We start from the raw sequence: 18,767 nt of genomic DNA, 5'->3' as shown, positions 1-18,767 counted from the left end.
AGCTGGGGCCTCCAGGGGCCATCAGGAACCCCACTCTGAGCTGCAGCAGTGGACTCTTTAAGAGAAACCCACCATGTTTCAAAAGCACAGAATGTCCAGTCTTAAGGAGTTATCTTTAATGGTAGCTAAGTTATAGTGAACATCTCAAGACAATGCACATGACTAGGGCCTATAGCCAACATACGTGTCTTAACTCTGGTGAGCTAAACAGCTAACAGGGGATGTTGTACTTTGTAAACAGTATTGTGAACGGCACAATATGACCTACCTCATATAGACCTGACCCTGGTGTCCGCTGGTTATTGGCACCACTACTCTAGGTCTCCACGGGTTTCTGCACTGTCTTCCTGGGCAGAGAAAACTCCAGATGTGGCTGAGCCTTGCTTAACAGCTCTCTGAAGTGGTCAAGGGCTATTGGATAGGCAGATGATGCTTTGACATGGGCCATTAACTGGAATTATTTGTATTGAATAATGTCCAGTGTGCAGCTATGGAAATTATATTTGAGGAATGAAGCAATGTGCCCAGCATGTTGTTATGTTTATGTTTGACTGAGATCACATCTGAATGCTATGTTACATGATAAGTTACAGGCTTCTTTCTTGAGATGCCCTAGTGTGCAGCCTACTGATTGAACAATAGTTGATATGTTGAATTGCATACAAATGTAATAATCAATTTGATATTTCACAATCAGTTACAATAAGCATGTACCATAATCACCAGTTGAATTGAAATAGAAAATAGCATGTTTTTCTTAAATGAAAATGTGACACATTTTTACAACTATTCATTTGTCATTAAAATAAAAAGTATAAATGAAAAGTAAAAGTGGAAAGAACATTTCGTTCAACGGAATGTCAATGTTATGGAGAATACGCCGCCTATTGCGAAACAAAATGAGAGGGGCCGAACGATTAGAGGATATCTAAATTCAAATCCTCCCTCCGTTCGCTACTTGTGATTGGATGGTGTACACCAGGCTGGGCGTACATGTCAGTCAAGAGGAGGGGGTGCCGCTAATTTCTATGCCTGTAATGTCAATTTGGGTCTCAGATTGCATCCCAGTGTTTTGGTGTTAGGGAATCCTCACTCCTCTCCAAACGCAGAAGACTCACACTCCGTGGTTGTCGTAGGACGCGGCTTGAGAGTAGTAGGCTATTATTTTACTTGAAACAACACTGAAAGTGCACCTACCTACAGTAGGCATTGAATCCTTTTTTCCTGAGGATAGCCCATTGATAGTAAAAGGTAGCCAGCCTACCGGAGAGACCAAACCAGGAGCATCCATGCATTTTTCCGTGCACTTTTCCGAGGTAGCATATTCTCAACTGGGCAGTATGCTGCCCAATCTGCTGTAAAGGCACTGACAGCGCAGGCTCATTCCCTTTTAAAGGCAACTTTGTAACTTCTGGAATTACATCTAACGGACCTCGCGGATTTAATGTGGCGATTTACTTGACAGAAGGAAAGAGTTTGCTTAGGCCTACATTTTTAACATAGGCTACCGATCTTGGGGTCATCATCATCTTTGAAATATGTTCAGCAAGTGTTTGGTCGCGTTCTTGAATTTCTCAATTATGGTGCGTGTGTTGATGTCTCATAAATGTACGCCATGTGATCTACGGACGTGTCCACCGAAAGCCTGCGAGAGCGGTCGGACTCTGGCCAGGGACCCGTGCGGATGCTGCGACCAGTGTACCCGAATGGAGTGGGAGCCGTGCGGCGGCCAGGACTGGGCACTGGGCTACTGCGCCTTGGGACTAACCTGCGCGGCTGTCAACCAAACGCGAGTTGTAACGCTCCCTGATATAGGAGTTTGTAAAGGTGGGTAGCCTATGTCTAGAGTTGCAAAATCATCTTTATTAAATAGTAGGCTAGTAATGGTTAATTCCATGGTAACGGAATTAGCTGAGATCTTTCACTTTCAAATGTATACCAAACACAAACCATTGATTTCAAAGTTTAACAAACCGTAGAACTCTGTGCACAAGGACTACTTTTAACAATTTCCAGTGACATTTTACAAAACCACATTTACAAGAAGGACTGTGCAGATACAAAGTTTGGTAACAGAATAAAACTGAGGGAGATTTTACCATAACTCTGTTACCAAACTTTGCATGGCACAGTTTTTCGAGTAAATGTTTATTTATTTATTTTTTACTGTGTAAATTGTTCAAAGTAGTCATTGTGCATAGAGTTGTATGGTTTGTTAAGCTTTTAAATCAATATCTTTTGTTTGGCATACATTTTACAGTGAAAAATCAGAGTCTCAGCATAATTCAGTTATTGTGGAATTACCCTAAGGCTACTTGGCAATTATTTCTTATTGATTGATGGAAGAATGGGAGTTTTTGACATTGAGGTTCCTGCCACAAGATTATTCATCAACATCACACTCAGCTCAGGGCAGAAAAGTTTCATCTCCATAGTAAGTGATTACTCTCATTTGGCTTGAGTACACCACAGTGTGCCAGCCAGTTCATGATTCCATTGACTGTGCTGTGTGGACATTGTCTATGAGTTCAGTGGGCTGGTTGGAGCAGGTCTACAGGTTTAAGTAGCTCTTGACTACCAACAGAGGACCTCATGTTAGACTGTTCATTTCCCCCCTTGAAACCCCAGCCCTCTTCTCTTGCAGGCATGACAATAGGTTTGGCAACAAACCTTTGCACCATGCCTCCATGTCAGTATTACTAGAGTTCAGGCTTCCCTGCTAGGGCCCAATTTGACATCTCTAAAAAGTTATTGAATTAAGATAAGACAAAAATGACTATTTTCATTTGTATGATTTAAAAAAATGTGTTGAGTGTTACTGTGCGTGTACACTTGACTAATTTGATCCTGAAACAGATTAGCTGTCCTTGTAGAAAGTGTTTTGCTGTGATGTGGTTGCACAATCAATGGGCTTGTGATGTGCCTCTGAGGGCTCCCTTGGGGTCAAGGCAAAATTGCAAAAGTCTCACCAGCAGGTTTACATTGGCAGATTTATCTGAATGACCTTACCATGAATCACACTGTGGTGTCCCTGCCTTCCCTCCTATCAGACCCATGTCCTATACCAGTCCTATACTAACAGTCTATTAAGCTGTTATACACATGATATCCCTGACTCCCAGGAACATTATACTCCAGAGGATGGCTCTCTAAATCTCTTTTAGGGCTTCAAGGGTACCCATCCATGACCATTGTGTGTTTGTGTGTGTGCGCGCGCGCGCGCGCGTGCATATGTAGCATTCTGAAAGGATAGCCAAGATTAGCTTTTCACACAGTTGGTAAATCAGAACAGGAGTTGCCCTTTGAGAGAGCTGGGCATGGGGAATGGTCAGGATCACATCATGCACCAGCCAGTCCCTCACCTGGACTCTGTCCAGACTGAAACAAAGCGATTGCATGGGACTGACATTACCAGAGGTGAGGAAAAGCAGTCCCACGTTGGGGCCGGATTTACATGATCCTGCCCTCCATCATCACTCGGTAGGGTCTGGTGGTCCTGGGTCTCCAGCCCCAGGGTGTCCCAGGAGATAGTGTCCCTGATTGGGCTTTGTTTACAGGTTGTGCTGGCAGGCCTTAATCCCCCTCCACACCCATAGCTACCGCCTCTGTCAAACTAACAGCTTTGAATGGGTCTAAATGATGAATGCACTAATTTTAAGTTGCTCGGGATAAGAGCATCTGCTAAATGACTAAAATGTCAAATGTAAAAGTTAATGGCTTCCATGATTGAGTCGTGCCTCTGGTCTCGTGGCTGCGGGCCCCAGTGCATGCAGAGCGGCCCCCCAGTGGGGTTGGCTGGGTGAGGGTAAATCAACACCTCCCTGTGTGTTTGCAGAGGCCACGAGGGCCAGGCTGATCCGGGATTTCCCTCCCAAGCCGGGGGTAGGGTCTTAAAGTGATTAGGGTCGCAATCAGGAGTAGGGGGTAAATGTTTCCAGTCTCTGACCCCTGCTTCTCTCTCTGCTCCTCTGCTCTGAGTCTTGTTGTTCTGGGTGGTCAATATGGAAGGGCAGAGTGCAAATTGTCAGTAGGCCTATACTATTGTAGCCTGAATTAATTTATGTGTCTTGCTGACAAATTGACCTTTTTTTGTAAAAAGAAAAGTTGGGACACCTGAAAGGGGCTGAAATACAGGACGCAAATACAACTGTAAACCCCAAGCTCATGTCTGATTCGGGGGTTCTGCGTCCACCCCGTAATTCGCACACTATGGGAGGGTGATGGAGGTTGAAGAAAGTAGACCAACTCTTCAGGTGACGTCTGTAGTAGACAAACGTGTACAGTCAGTGAGAAAATAGCTGATACACATGATATTGAACAGAATGCTAAATATCCAGCAAGTGTAAGCTTATGAGGACTTTTATGCTATGTGCATACTGTACATCAAGTGCAGTCAGTTAAAGTGGTTGTGTATTGTAATGACAGCTGTGATTAGGGAAAGTTGCCTGTGAATCCAAACACGTAACTGATTTAATGGTCCTCTGTAGCTCAGCTGGTAGAGCATGGCGCTTGTAACGCCAAGGTAGTGGGTTCGATCCCCGGGACCACCCATACACAAAAAATGAATGTACGCATGACTGTAAGTCGCTTTGGATAAAAGCGTCTGCTAAATGGCATATTATTATTATTAATCCCCAAAGGGTTTTCACCACTTGAGTGATATTGATGCTTGGCCTAGGGTGTTTTTGTTTTGTCTGTCTCACTGTGTTAGTGCCCCCTCTTCCCTCTCCAGAGCACTTAAAAAACCACCTCACAGAATGTCTGTCCTCAAGCGCAAAGACTGGACACTGCGTCCTGTCCAGTCCACTACTCCTTCACATGCTGTCCACTTCCCTCTTCCTCCAGCATTATCTAATGTTTCAAAGACTTCCTTTTGAGCTCGCTATCAGCCAAAGGGCCTCAGAGGTCAACTTTCCCATTGCAGCTCTGGATGCCAACAAAGCAGTCTCCATGGCTGAGAGGACTTCCCCAGAGATCCAGCTGTGATCCAAGCCCTGGCCAGAGTCAGAGCAGGGCCAGCTGAGTGGGGTCATATCACAACCGGGGGGTCAACCTAATCATTAGCTACAGTAATTAGAGGTCCACCCCCCCTAACCTCTCATTTAGCTTTGTCTACCTCCTGTCTCCTAGTCCTGGAGGCCCCGTTTAGCAACCCACAGACACACTCAGACACCCACCTTCAATGACTGCCATGTAAAAATACCCTCCCAGGCACAGGAAGGCCCAGAGATGGAACAAATGTGGAGGTGGGGATCATTTTAAGGTAACAGGAAAAAAGAGGGAGAGTTTTTGCGAGGCAGGGGAGCTCTGTTTGAAAAGCCTGCCTGTCCTCTCTCTCCACCAGCCGGCCGGCCTACCCATGATTCCTGGGAGGAGTTTTCCAGAAGGTAACATTTCAAGGCCAAACACAAGTTTAATATGGGTGGGTACCTCTTCCTCCCTCCCTCCCCCTCTACTCTCCCCAATGTCTTGGCTGGTTTAACTCATAGGGACCATGACTGTCTGCCACCCAATATTCACCTCTCTCTCTTTCAACTCTGGAAATAATCACTTTTAGAGTCTCCAGAATTAGCACATCAGAGAGAGACGTGGGTTTGTCTAGGTGACCATTATAGGCTACATACAGAGCACTTCTCAAGTACCACTTCTGAAAGGAATATCTGAATGTGCTGTAAGATAATAGAAGTTCATCCCTGCTTTCCCTTTGTTTCGTATTAATAAATTAACAACATGTACATTTTCTTAAGTATTTTCTTCACAGCCAGCCAAGATGTCCATTCATACACAATCATATTTAATCACCATTCTCTCCCGGCCCCTAGCAGAGTATGAAAGCAAGGCCTCCCTTTCTGAGAGGAAAGAAGAATAAGTACACCTTTACTCACTGATTACCACTCTATAGTCTTTTTACCAGTTTAATTAGCCCAGCTCCTGTAATACATTCTGATGAGCACACTACTACTCATACTTCTAAATGTGTCTGTGAGAGAAGCCAGAGTATTTTGATAAGCAGTAATCAAGTCTCTACATTGTTGATTGAGGCCTGGGAGCCAAGCCGTTGAAGGGAGAGGAGCGCTGTATTGTGGGGTTTTCTGTTTGAGCCTGTTTACTCTGTGGCAGGCAATGCATCAGGCATGAACACGGCCACCCTGTGGGGTCCCTGAGGAGCAGAGAGGGGGGCTCACCATGGCAGCTGACGTGGTGGGTCTTCTGATGGTGAGAGGGCCCCTGTCTCCCCTCCATCCTCCACCCTCCCCATTGTCATTAGATGTGTTTGTTTGTGTTGAGCTCAGCCTGGAGGAGCTAGCTACAGTATCTCAGAGGTAGGGGTAGGGATGGTTGGCTGGGCATGGGGCAAACACATCAGCTCAACAGCAGTAGCAAGGCAATGCATGGCAGGAACAGAACAGGGATGTCTGATGCAGCCCAGGCCACACCACACTGCTCTGGATCGCTTTGATGATGCTTCTCTTCTCCTCTCCCCTCCTCTTCACCCCCTCCCCTCTCCTCTCTTCTCCTCTAATATCTCGGCTCCTCCTCTCCACAGTTCTGCCTGACAGTCCAGAGGCTGGGTTGGAGGATGAGCGCTGTCCCCTGCAGACAGGATGTGACAGGGCCGGGGCCATGTGTGTGTGTGATGCCCGTCACTCCTGCCTGGGCTCCTTCAGCTACCCTGACATGGAATCCTGCATGAGGGCCAGCAAGACAGGTGAGTTTCCCACAGCTAGCCGTCAGGAGCATAAGAATGCAATCCATTGAACATGCTAATGCTAATCCATACCAGATGTTGTACGCTGGTGACTAACGCCAGTAACATGTCATGCTCAGGCTTTGTCTGAGAGTGCCCCAGCATGGATCTGTGTGGTGCCATTGTCAGTGACTCCTGATGACTGACTATGTCCTGTACCCCTTCTCTTTCTTTTAGAGGGCCGTAGACATGAGCACCAGGAGAGTCACAGGGAGAAGTTTGTGGGCCCCTCCAACCCAGCCTGCATGTTCTCTGGGTGCAACCTGACAGCACAGGGCTGTGTGTGTGAGTCCCAGAGCTGCCACTATCACTCCTCCTACATCAACCGCAGCCAGTGCCAGGAGGCCGCAGGTAACCTAGAACTAACCTAAAATTAACCTAAAACTAACCAACAACTGCTCAAGTCATGTTGCACAAAGGGGGCTGATACAGTGGTTGATACAGTGATATACAAAATGTAGATGCAAACTTTCTGTACTGCTAACATTCACTTCCAGTCCGGCGCTGGTCCAATGAATTTGTTTATTTTCAAACACTTCTGCATGGAATGATTACATTGTTTAACATTCTCTATCTTCAACCTAGACCCATACAGTACGGCGAGTCAGCATAACCTGTGAAAAATCACAGAGATGTAGTATACAACCAGTCAGTCTATTCCAAAGTCTTTCCCATGTCAACACTGAGAGACAGAGTAGCAGAGAGAGGTTATATTATAAGGAGGAGAATATACTGTGGACATATGAGGTGTTAGAAATCTATGTACACAGTGTTCAGGCTGTAAAGTGTAACAGTATAGTGTGTTGGCTGAATTCTCAGCCTGTGTCCAGGGTTAAAGCATGGAGTGAGGAGGAAGATGGAACTCCACAGAGCTCAGGAACCAGAGTGACTATTATGAGCTGCTTGTTTAAATGTAGAGAGGCCAAGGGTAAGTACCCATGTACTGTAGCTGCCACTCTGACTGGCACTTCTAAGTGAGAATTGTTATTGAGGTGGGTTCTATTTCGCCCCTTTGACAGAACTGTGTGAGAGATGCATAAAACCAACTGGCAGCTCTCTGTATGTATGAAGAACATTGGTCTCACTGAGAAAGTGCCCTTGAGTGAACTCAGAGACTCTCTCTCGCTGTGTTAGTGGGAAGATCTCATCATCTGCTTCATAATACTGCGTAGCCATGTTGTGCCAGAAAGCTAGACTCATGTCAGTTTACTGAGGACTGGAGCACATTTGTTGAGCTTAGGAGGTCCAATTCAAGACAAGTGACTCGGTCCACAACTAAGACGTTTGTTTTAGCTTTGTTTGTGCTTTCATTCCTTTTTTTCTTTGATAGTTCAGTTGGGGAATGTATATAATTCCTGATAATGTAATGTCTGAGAGTATTATATTATATGCCATTTAGCAGACACTTTTATTCAAAGCGACTTACAGTCATGCGTGCATAAATGTTTTACGTATGAGTGGTCCCGGGAATCTAACCCACTATCCTGGCATTACAAGAGCCATGCTCTACCAACTGAGCTAGAGAGGACCACAAAATGTGTAATCTTAAATTATATGATCTACAAACAAGATCTACCAACAAACAGGGTTGTTACAGAGCATTTTTCAACTTCCCGTCGTCAAGAGCAGCCAAGAGAGGACAACAGCGTGAAATCACAACACTGAAAACAGTAAACAACATTTTTTAGCAGCTTGTGGGTTCTAACTACTACTACACACACACACACACACACACACTTCAGACGGCCCTGCATTAAGTAAGGGGTGTGTGTGTGTGTGTTCAGGGCAGTGATAATTAACTTGTTTTGCCTGACTGGCTTGGCGGAGATCTTGCTGTTTGTCATCAGTGCTTCCGTTATGATGAGTAACCCTGAGTGCAGTGCTCATGAGAGGTCATGGAGCTACCCATCTGATCAAGTAGTGATTTAGCTCTGGGTCAATGTGTCCCTTAGTGTGTGATGTCTACACATACTGTAAGCTCTGGTTTCGCTGCATGAGAGTTACAGCGATTCCAATCTTCACATGCAGTTGAAGATGAAAGCAGACCTTGTTGCCAGTACTTGAAGCACTTTTTCAGCCATCCATTTGAACATAGCATCCTCTGCCTCTGCTTGGGGCTTGTATATTCACACATGGTAGTGGTTTGGGACTGGCTCTTAATGCTCGCTCTGACTCAGAGAGTAGAGTAGCCTTCTGAGGCCAGCCGACCGTCCTGGCTTGTGTTCCTGTTTACTGTTTGTTCGAAGACTTGGGGCACAAACCTCATTTGCAGCTTCACCGTCTGTAGCTCTTGATCAACAACAGCCATCTCTTAGTATTGCTAAAGGCTCTCTAGATATGTATTTAAGTATGGTGACGCACGTCGTTGGACTTCAAACAGCGGTCAATGTCATGATGGGTGCTGTGAGGTGACAATAACACAGGTACCCTGTGTTGCTGATGAGGAACTATTAGACTGAATCTCTGAGGATTGATCACATTAGTGGAAAAGGAGGAAGAGGCCAGGCCAGGGAGCCAGCTAGGGGAAGCCATTTTGACAAGTTATTTGTGTCAAGTGCAGGAAATGGTCTGGGGCCTGTATTTAGTTCTCCGGTCCTGTGTGTACATTTATGGCTTTGATTAATGATACATCTTTGAGCTGCTGTGTACAAGGAGTTTCCCCTTGTGGCCTTCAGAAGAGGACCTTGTTCTGTAATACTTTGATTGATGTTGCTGATATGACCTGATGTTGTAATGGCCCTGTGGAGAGCGGCTCTGGGAAAACAGAAGGCAGATTTAAGCCTGTGGGTTGTTTTACACGGCTATTGAATATCACATTACATCAATGTACTTTAAACTCCCAACCATGTGACTGGTCCTCATGGCTAACCTCAGAAGGGTGAAATGGGGCATTATTCAAGTTTAGTATAAGCGTATACTTTTAAAAGACCATTACAAGGGAGGAAGTTGAGGTGGGTCAGACACGGGAGCCGTGCCCACCATGATGCCATGGTACAAACGGACCTCGCCACCACAGAGTTGGCCCAACAGTAGTACCACACTCCGTCCAGCCTGTCTCCTTCCCCTGAAAGCATCATTAGTTCTACTTGGCTGCAGCCTCTATGTGGCATCGCTATAACTTGCCAGTCCAGACCGCCAGTAGCTGGCAGGGGTGCTAGACGTCTCTGTGTTTGTGTGTCGTCTGCAGAGGCTATGCCCTCTGTTATGCCCAGCGAGCCTGCTCATGTCCCAGAGTGTGTGTGTGTGTGTGTGTGTGTGTATATGTGTGTGTGTTTGTCTCTTGGCAGTGATTTCAGAGGGGAAACAAAACACAGTTTATCTGTTGGCTCAGACAAAGAGCTTCCCGCTAGGCGAGGTGGGATCGCTGTCTCAGCCTGTTGTCCTCTCACTGCTCCCAGTCACCCAGCTGATAGCTCTGCTTACCAGGCACCACAACTTTGCCCAAGCCCCAGCCTCAACCCTCGAGGCCCTGCTCCAGCCCTCAAGCCCTGCCCCAACCCAAGCCCCAGCCCCTGCCTCCAGCCTCAGATCCATCCCTGCCCTCCAGCCCCTGTCCCAGCTCTCCAGCTCTAGCCAGGAGACCAGCCTCTGCTTTTCCTGGTTGTCTGTGAGAAAACATGAGCAGATGGCCAACAATGTTATGTAACTCAACTGCCTCAACTACCCCAACCTGGGCAGCTGCAGAGTGTAGCCCCGTACTCCCCTGGACTGACTTTTATGTGTACAGCCCAAATCATGTTTTTATGTTCGGTGTCCTCTAAGGCCGATCCAGAGACCGTTAACTCTGTTTGAAGGTCCCCTCATGGCCCATTTGTTCCTATTTCATACAACTTGGACCATACTTGTGCCATCCTTTCACTCCCATGCATTTTGTGCCAGCTCTGTAGTAGACAATTGTCCATAGAAAAGTATACTCTGCAACATTGTTCAGCCCGTTCAGCATGATAAAAGCCTCTCTCTTTCACTCTCCCTGGCCCAATCTCATTGGTGATCTGACAATACGAGGAAGGATGTGTTGAACTACTCTGAGCAGAGAACACTCGACCCGCAGCTCTGCTGCCTAGGACACCAGGAATACGTTTTTCATCCTCAAATATTTAGCCTGAGTGTGAGAGCGCGAGGAGCTGTGAAGTCTCTGTGTGTGTGTGTGTGTGTGGACGGTGGGCTACTGCTGCTCTCTCTCCTGACACACTGCTCTAACCAGAGTGCGATGTTCAGATGTCTATGTTTCTCTCTCCTATGACCCTGTGCCTTTTGCCTTGAACCACCTCCCAGACTTAGTTCTTTAAAATAGAGAATAATACAGATGTTTTTAGCCTCAACCGCCAGTGGGCAAGCGCCCAGATCTCCACAGCTTACGTGAGAGATGAGCCTGATGTGTCCCTTTGCGGACAAACTGTATAAAACCTGAGGATGGACAAGAAGCCCATGGAGTGCAGCTGTACTAAGACAGCTTTGTTCTCTGCTGACTTGCTTCCAAAGTCAGTCACTGAACAGAACTCACATTGTGCGCTTGTTCCATGAGTAAACTCAGGCTGTCAACACTGGCTCCTCTGCCTACCAGAGCTGCTTCAGTCAGATGAATACTGTGCTGCTTGTGCTCTGTGTAGAAAAAAGCTAATTTACATAGAGGTGTTTTTCTTTCTTGAATGGGCTTCTCGGAGATGCCAGAAATATGCATTGTTTACAATAGCCCATTCTGTGGTAATAAACCAATTTCTGAACCCTACCTCATGCCCGAATTCAGGTTGTGTGTACGTGTGTGTGCGTATGTGTGCGTGTGTGTGCGTGTGTGCGTGTGTGCGTGTGTGTGCGTGTGTGTGTGTGTGTGTGTGTGTGTGTGTGTGTGTGTTAAGGCTTTCCTAGGGGGTTGCTAGGTTTTCTATACTATCTCACCACCACAACAAGAGAACGTTTTGACCATTCAACAGACTGAATTTATCAAGCATGCCAAAATAGGTCTTTGTGTTTTTGTTTGCTTAAGCTGGAGAATAGCCACCATTGTAATACAGAGATTGCTCTTGTGACCACTGACTAGCTAATTACCCAATTGGTGCTTCTAGACAGAGCACAAACAGAATGTGCTGAAATCCATACTCCACTGAGTTTACCATACTGTTTCCATGCTTTGTGTCTGCCTATTATATTCATAAATGGCTACAATATCATTCATTTGAATGACAATATAGTGTCTGCCAGCTGGTTTTCCCAGCGTACTCCAGTCCACCCATTGTTAGAAGTGAATAAGCGATCTGTTTTCTTTGACTGGGGCACACAGAAAGTCTTATTCAATGCAAACATTGCACAACATTTTATTCATGGCCACATAAAATAAAATAAACATAATACGCAAATCACTCTGTTGGACAGCGGCACGGTCTGTGTTACTGCTATTAGATATAAAACCACTGAAATCAGCCTGTAACTGAAGTTTATTTAACTCAAATGCAGGAATTAGGCCAAAAACCGTTAAAAGGGTTGTTGCTCGCCCTAATTCAGGGGAAGTTTCCCCCTTCTCTATGACACTATTCAGGAACAAAGTTGATCAATGCGAGCTTTGTGCCTGCCCCCACTGTTCACAGGTTCCTAGAGCAAACAGTACAGTACAGATACCTCATTCCCCTGCACTATTTATTCAGGGAAGAAAAAATCCAACACTTCCTTCATCCTCAATTTCATCTGTCAGATATCCCCCCAAATATGACTCTCCTGCTCAAGTCACAACCTAACTTTTATGGCTCAGGCAAACTTCAAACGGCTGCTTAACTGGAAGATTAACATGCCGGGCGAGCATTGGGTCGGACTGATGTGTTCAACCCTTGAGGGTTTGACTACTGAAAATACTAATGGATCATCGCTGTATGTGAAGTTGAACTGTCTGTCTGTGGAGCAACAGTCAGAACCTGGGCTCCAGCCCCTCAGTTTGTCATTTCAGTTTCCCATCTGGTAGGAAAAGCCTCAGGGATCCTCTTACAGGCCCTCAAATGTCAGGGATGAGACACATCCTCTGCTAGAGTCGTGTTGCACCGGGGAACCGCCAAAAGTCTGGGAAGGACATCAACAAACAAGCCTTGTTACGCAATTTCATTCCATTTTATTCTCTTTCCACCAAAACCATAATGCATGCAAAGATTGTAAAGTATTCTTCTCATACGCAATCATAGCCATTACATTTCTCTCTCTTATGAGGCAATTTGTTATTTATTAGCTTCATGGCATTTCCTTTCCTAAAGGCCCAAGGGAAGACATTAATTAGAAACGTAATTACCAATTTTCTCCACTGTCATCAATCATACACTGCTTTATTCTACCCTTCCACACTCTCTCTCCGAGTCCTCCGTAACAGCCACAGATCTAACCTGGTATCCTACTAGCAGGAGATCTGTGAAATGATTTAGCCATTGACAATTACAGTGCCTTCAGAGAGTATTCATACCCCTTGACTTATTCCACATTTTGTTGTGTTATAGCCTGAATTCAAAATCGATTACATTAATTTTTTTCTCACCCATCTACACACAACACCCCACAATGACAAAGGTAAAACATTGTTTTTTGAAATTTTTGCAAATGTATTGAAAATGAAATACAGGAATATATCATTTATATAAGCATTCACACCACTGAGTCAATACATTTTAGAATCACCTTTGGCAGCGATTACAGCTGTGAGTCTTGAGTCTTTCTGAGTAAGTCTGTAAGAGCTTTGCACACCTGGAATGTACAATATTTGCACATTATTATTATTTTATTTGTTTTAATTCTTCTAGCTCTGTCAAGTTGGTTGTTGATCATTGCTAGACAGCCATTTTCAAGTCTTGCCATAGATTTTCAAGCCGATTTAAGTCAGAACTGTAACCAGGCCATTAAATGTAAGCAACTCCAGTGTATATTTGGCCTTGTGAGTTAGGTTATTGTCCTGCTGAAAGGTGAATTAATCTACCAGTGTCTGGTGGAAAGCAGACTGAACTAGGTTTTACTCTAGGATTTTGCCTGTGCTTAGCTCCATTCCATTTCTTTTTTATCCTGAGAAACTCCCCAGTCCTTAACAATTACAAGCATACCCATAACATGATGCAGCCACCACTGTGCTTGAAAATATGGAGAGTGGTACTCAATAATGTGTTGTATTGGATTTTCCCCAAACATAACACTTTGTATTCAGGACAAAAAGTAAATTGCTTTGCCACATTTTTTGCAGTATTACTTTAGTGCCTTGTTGCAAACAGGATGCATGTTTTGGAATATTTTTATTCGGTACAGGCTTCCTTCTTTTCACTGCCAATTAGTTCAGTATTGTGGAGTAACTACAATGTTGTTGCTCCATCCTCAGTTTTCCCCTATCACAACCATTCAACTCTAACTGTTTTAAAGTCACTATTGGCCTCATGGCAATTAAGTTAGGAAGGATGCATGTATCTTTGTCGTGACTGAGTGTATTGATACACCATCCAAAGTGTAATTAATAACTTCCCCCTGCTCAAAGGGATATTCAATGTCTTTTCTTGTTTTTTACCCATCTACCAATAGGTGCCCTTCTTTGCAAGGTATTGGAAAATCTCCCTGGTCTTTGTGGTTGAATCTGTGTTTGAAATTCACTGCTTGACTGAGGGACCTTACAGATCATTTTATGTGTGGGAAACAGAGACGAAGTAGTCATTAACAAATCATGTTAAACACTGTTATTGCACATGCAACTTATTATGCCACTTGTTATGCACATTTTTACTCCTGAACTTATTTAGGCTTGCCATAACAAAGGGGTTGAATACTTATTGACTCAAGACATTTCAGCTTTTCATTTTGTATTAATGTGTACACATTTCTAAAAACATGATTCCACTTTGACATTATGGGGTATTGTGTGTAGGCCAGTGACACAACATCTCAATTTAATCAATTTTAAATTCAGGCTGTAACACAACAACATTTGGAAAAAGCCATGGGGTGTGAATACTTTCTGAAGGCACTGAATAGGATAGGACATGAGTCTGCAGCACCCAATCCCTTGACTCTGTATACATAACAGTGACATGGTAGAACCAAAATAAACAGTGGTTAAGCATTGGGTAATCCAAGCTTTGTAAGGTAGCTACTGTTCTTCTACAATATGAGACAGAGGGGCACTCCACTTTTATTTTCCTGAATAGTGTCCAAAGTACACCCCTGAGCCCCCTGCACTCCCTAACCAGGGTATGATGACCATTATGTTGGCTCTGGCATATCGATAGACAAACGCTTCCTGGTATGCTAAGTGTAGTGTGATTTCTAAAATAAGGGCAGGGAAAAAAGTCAGTGTTAAACATGGCCTTGTATTAATGGCTGGTGAGATGGAGAGCCTGTTTGGATTGAGAGCTGGATCCAGTGGGTGGGCAGGGATCAGGGAAGGTCTTAGACAGGATGTGCTGAGAGGTTTGTCGTGTCTAGAGCCGAGCATAGCTCTCACTCTCCATCCTAACAGGATGCTGTAAAGCTGCCACGGAGTGAAGGGGATCTGATGACTGCAACATGAGCAACACTGTTCCACTAACACTGCATGCAGGCCAGGGAGCCCCACTCCTCACCCCACTCCTCTCCCCCCTTTTCCCCTGCCGTCTTGCGAACAGTGTGGGCACTGTTTTTGCCTGGAGCTGGGTGGAAGGTGGTGTTACAATATGCCTTACAGAGGCTTGTTATTGTATGTGACTGACTCGATGTGTGTGTGTGCATGTGTGTATTTCAGAGGAGCTGAAGTGTGCCGGGACCACATGTCCTGCTCTGCCGGTGCCCTCCTGTCCTGAGGGCTCGGTTCTGACCAAGAGCTACACTCCCCCTGCTGGCTGCTGCCCCACCGTGCCCCCCCAGTGCACCTGTGACCTCCGCGCGTGCCACAAGCCCCAGTGCCCCTCCGGCCAGAAGACTGTGCCACTCAGTCAGGCCACCGGCGAGCCAGGAGACTGCTGTGACTTGTTAGAGTGCCAGAAAGGTAACATATATAAGCATAGCAAGCCATGAATTTGTGTAGGCTACTTAGTTTTTTTGCTGAGAGAAGTGGTGCTGGTATGAAATGTAATGCCTTTGCGGAGGTAATTATTTTAATCAGAACACAAAGTCCCAGTTGACCAAATGTTCTGTAATGAAAAGAAGAGTCAGTAATTAGATGGTAATTTGTTGTTTATCAGTTTTTCCGCCACTGCAGAGTGTGAGGACAGTTGAAATATTGAAATTTTTCTGGGGTGTAGCCACAAATAATCTCAACGCCACAAGGCATATTAAACATAATGGATCTCATTATGCAGATTGTGTGTGTGAAGCGTGCTCACAACTGGTGTTCTCGCCCTCTGTGTGTGTATATCTGTGTGTGTGTGTGTGTGTGTTTGTGAGAGAGAGAGAGAGAGAGAGAGAGAGAGAGAGAGAGAGAAAGAGAGAGCAGATGTTGGTAGTTCGGCCAGTTCACTCTCCTTCTACAACAGCACATTCACAGCAGCTAGCTAATCAGCCAGCCAGCCAGTCAGGGATGCAGGGAGTCAGGGAGGGAGGTAGGCAGGGAGGGAGGCAGGGAGAGAGGCAGGGAGTCAGGGAGGGGGGTAGGCAGGGAGTCAGGGAGTCAGGGAGGGAGGTAGGCAGGGAGAGAGGCAGGGAGGCAGGGAGGCAGGGAGAGAGGCAGGCAGGGAGGGAGAGAGGCAGGGTGGGAGGTAGGGAGAGAGGCAGGGAGAGAGGAAGGGAAATAGGTAGGGAGAGATGCAGGGAGAGAGGCAAGGAGGCAGGGAGAGAGGCAGGGAGGGAGAGAGGAAGGGAGGGAGAGAGGCAGGGAGGGAGGTAGGGAGAGAGGCAGGGAGAGAGGCAGGGAAAGAGGTAGGGAGAGATGCAGGGAGAGAGGCAAGGAGGCAGGGAGATAGGTAGGGAGAGAGGCAGTGAGGGAGAGAGGCAGGGAGGGAGAGAGGCAGGGAAAGAGGTAGGGAGAGATGCAGGGAGAGAGGCAAGGAGGCAAGGAGGCAGGGAGAGAGGTAGGGAGGGAGAGAGGCAGGGAGGGAGGTAGGGAGAGAGGCAGGGAGAGAGGCAGGGAAAGAGGTAGGGAGAGATGCAGGGAGAGAGGCAAGGAGGCAGGGAGAGAGGCAGGGAGGGAGAGAGGCAGGGAAAGAGGCAGGGAGAGAGGCAGGGAGAGAGGCAGGGAGAGAGGCAGGGAAAGAGGCAGGGAGAGAGGCAGGGAGAGAGGCAGGGAAAGAGGCAGGGAGAGAGGCAGGGAGTCAGGGAGGGGACCTGAACCTGGCTGTTTACTCTGCGCTCCCAGCAAATATTAGCTGTTTTACCAACATAATAAATTGTGCAGTGTCAAAGAGTTCCAGCCTGGTCACATGTCCAAAAGGAAAAGGTTCAACAGTTCATTGATGGGAATACTTTTTATGTGCTCCAGTCTGCCAGGGGGAGTGTAATCGAGTCAGGCAGGCCGGCGGGGGCTTAATGCGGCTGCAGAGGCTAGCGGATCAGTGTTTTGATAACAAGTGTCTGCTGCTCTTTGGGTCTGGACTTGACACCCTTTGTGCCTCCTCTACTGGCAGTTAGCCCTGCATGACTGCGCCCACATCAGAAATCACACAGAGAGGAATTGGGGATGAAGACATGGCACCTACCCCACTAGTATCCCCCAAGACCTCAGAAAAAAACATCCCACATGTGTTGGGTGCAGTTGTGATTTTAGCATGTAAATCTGGGTGGGGCAAACTAATTTCTTTTTTTTATGCATGCCAGCAAAGCCACTACACAACAAAACACTAAACAATTCATTAATTGCACTATAACGGTGACAAACGGTGCCCACAAACTATTAGGGCCTACATAAAGCTGTCCCAACAGCAGAGCTTTCTTTTCAGCACCATGGCGTGAATCCTATCCACCACTACACCTGGCTATTACCAGAGCCTTGTCTGGCAGCGAAACAGTTAATTCAGCCTAATTTACTGCCTTTAAAAAAAACATAGCTGATATGGCTGACTTGCTTAAACAAATGTGGTTTCTACTGACAATTGAGATGTACAAACTATGGCATAAGGGAATGATGAGCGGATGAGAGGCAATCCGTAATTTCGATTAAGACATTAATGAGCGAGCTAGGACGGACGTAGTCAATATAACTATTTGTTCAGCACTTTTGAAATGTACAGCCACAGAATTCAGAACATGGGCCGTTCTTACAGTATTCTCCCTGTACACCTAGTCAGAACCGTAGGATAAATTAAGGGGGCATATAAGCAGACAATGAAAGCTCTTACAATAATCGATGATGCCATTTCTCTAAAACAGGTTATAGGCTACATGTACACCACCAAGTCAGAACAGTAGGCTAAGTTATGAGGGGGAAACGGACCAAATTATTAGGGTGAGGCACAATGGCTACTAACAGCTTACTATACAACATACAGTCGTGGTCAAACGTTTTGAGAATGACACAAGTATTGGTCTTCACAAAGTTCGCTGCTTCAGTGTTATTCAGTATATTTTTGTCAGATGTTACTATGGTATACTGAAGTATAATTACAAGCATTCCATAAGTGTCAAAGGCTTTTATTGACAATTACATTAAGTTTATGCAAAGAGTCAATATTTGCAGTGTTGACCCTTCTTTTTCAAGACCTCTGCAATCCGCCGTGGCATGCTGTCAATTAACTTCTGGGCCACATCCTGACTGATGGCAGCCCATTCTTGCATAATCAATGCTTGGAGTTTGTCAGAATTTGTGGGGTTTTGTTTGTCCACCCGCCTCTTGAGGATCGACCACAAGTTCTCAATGGGATTAAGGTCTGGGGAGTTTCCTTGCCATGGACCCAAAATGTTGATGTTTTGTTCCCTGAGCCACTTAGTTATCACTTTTGCCTTATGGCAAGGTGCTCCATCATGCTGGAATAGGCATTGGTCGTCACCAAACTGTTCTTGGATGGTTGGGAGAAGTTGCTCTCGGAGGATGTGTTGGTACCATTCTTTATTCATGGCTGTGTTCTTAGGCAAAATTGTGAGTGAGCCCACTCCCTTGGCTGAGAAGCAA

The 18,767-nt window shown here is 45.8% G+C and overlaps 1 protein-coding gene across 2 annotated transcripts in view; it reads left to right on the top strand.

Annotated features, from left to right (window-relative positions):
* Window positions 1–1,073: 1,073 nt before the first annotated feature.
* Window positions 1,074–18,767, top strand: part of LOC121539243 (cysteine-rich motor neuron 1 protein-like) — a 51,278-nt gene continuing 33,584 nt past the window's right edge. For both annotated transcript variants that reach the window (XM_045207497.1, XM_041847587.2), the window contains exons 1-4: window positions 1,074–1,827; window positions 6,548–6,709; window positions 6,926–7,099; window positions 15,471–15,713. In XM_045207497.1, coding sequence (XP_045063432.1) covers window positions 1,539–1,827; window positions 6,548–6,709; window positions 6,926–7,099; window positions 15,471–15,713 — 868 coding nt within the window. In that variant the 5' untranslated portion in view covers window positions 1,074–1,538. The remainder of the gene's footprint in view (window positions 1,828–6,547; window positions 6,710–6,925; window positions 7,100–15,470; window positions 15,714–18,767) is intronic.

The sequence above is a fragment of the Coregonus clupeaformis genome, chromosome 25 (genome assembly GCF_020615455.1).
Source record: "Coregonus clupeaformis isolate EN_2021a chromosome 25, ASM2061545v1, whole genome shotgun sequence".
Taxonomy (NCBI): Eukaryota; Metazoa; Chordata; class Actinopteri; order Salmoniformes; family Salmonidae; genus Coregonus; species Coregonus clupeaformis.
The sequence above is the reverse complement of the archived record's forward strand: the minus strand, read 5'-3'. Positions and strand labels throughout refer to the sequence as shown.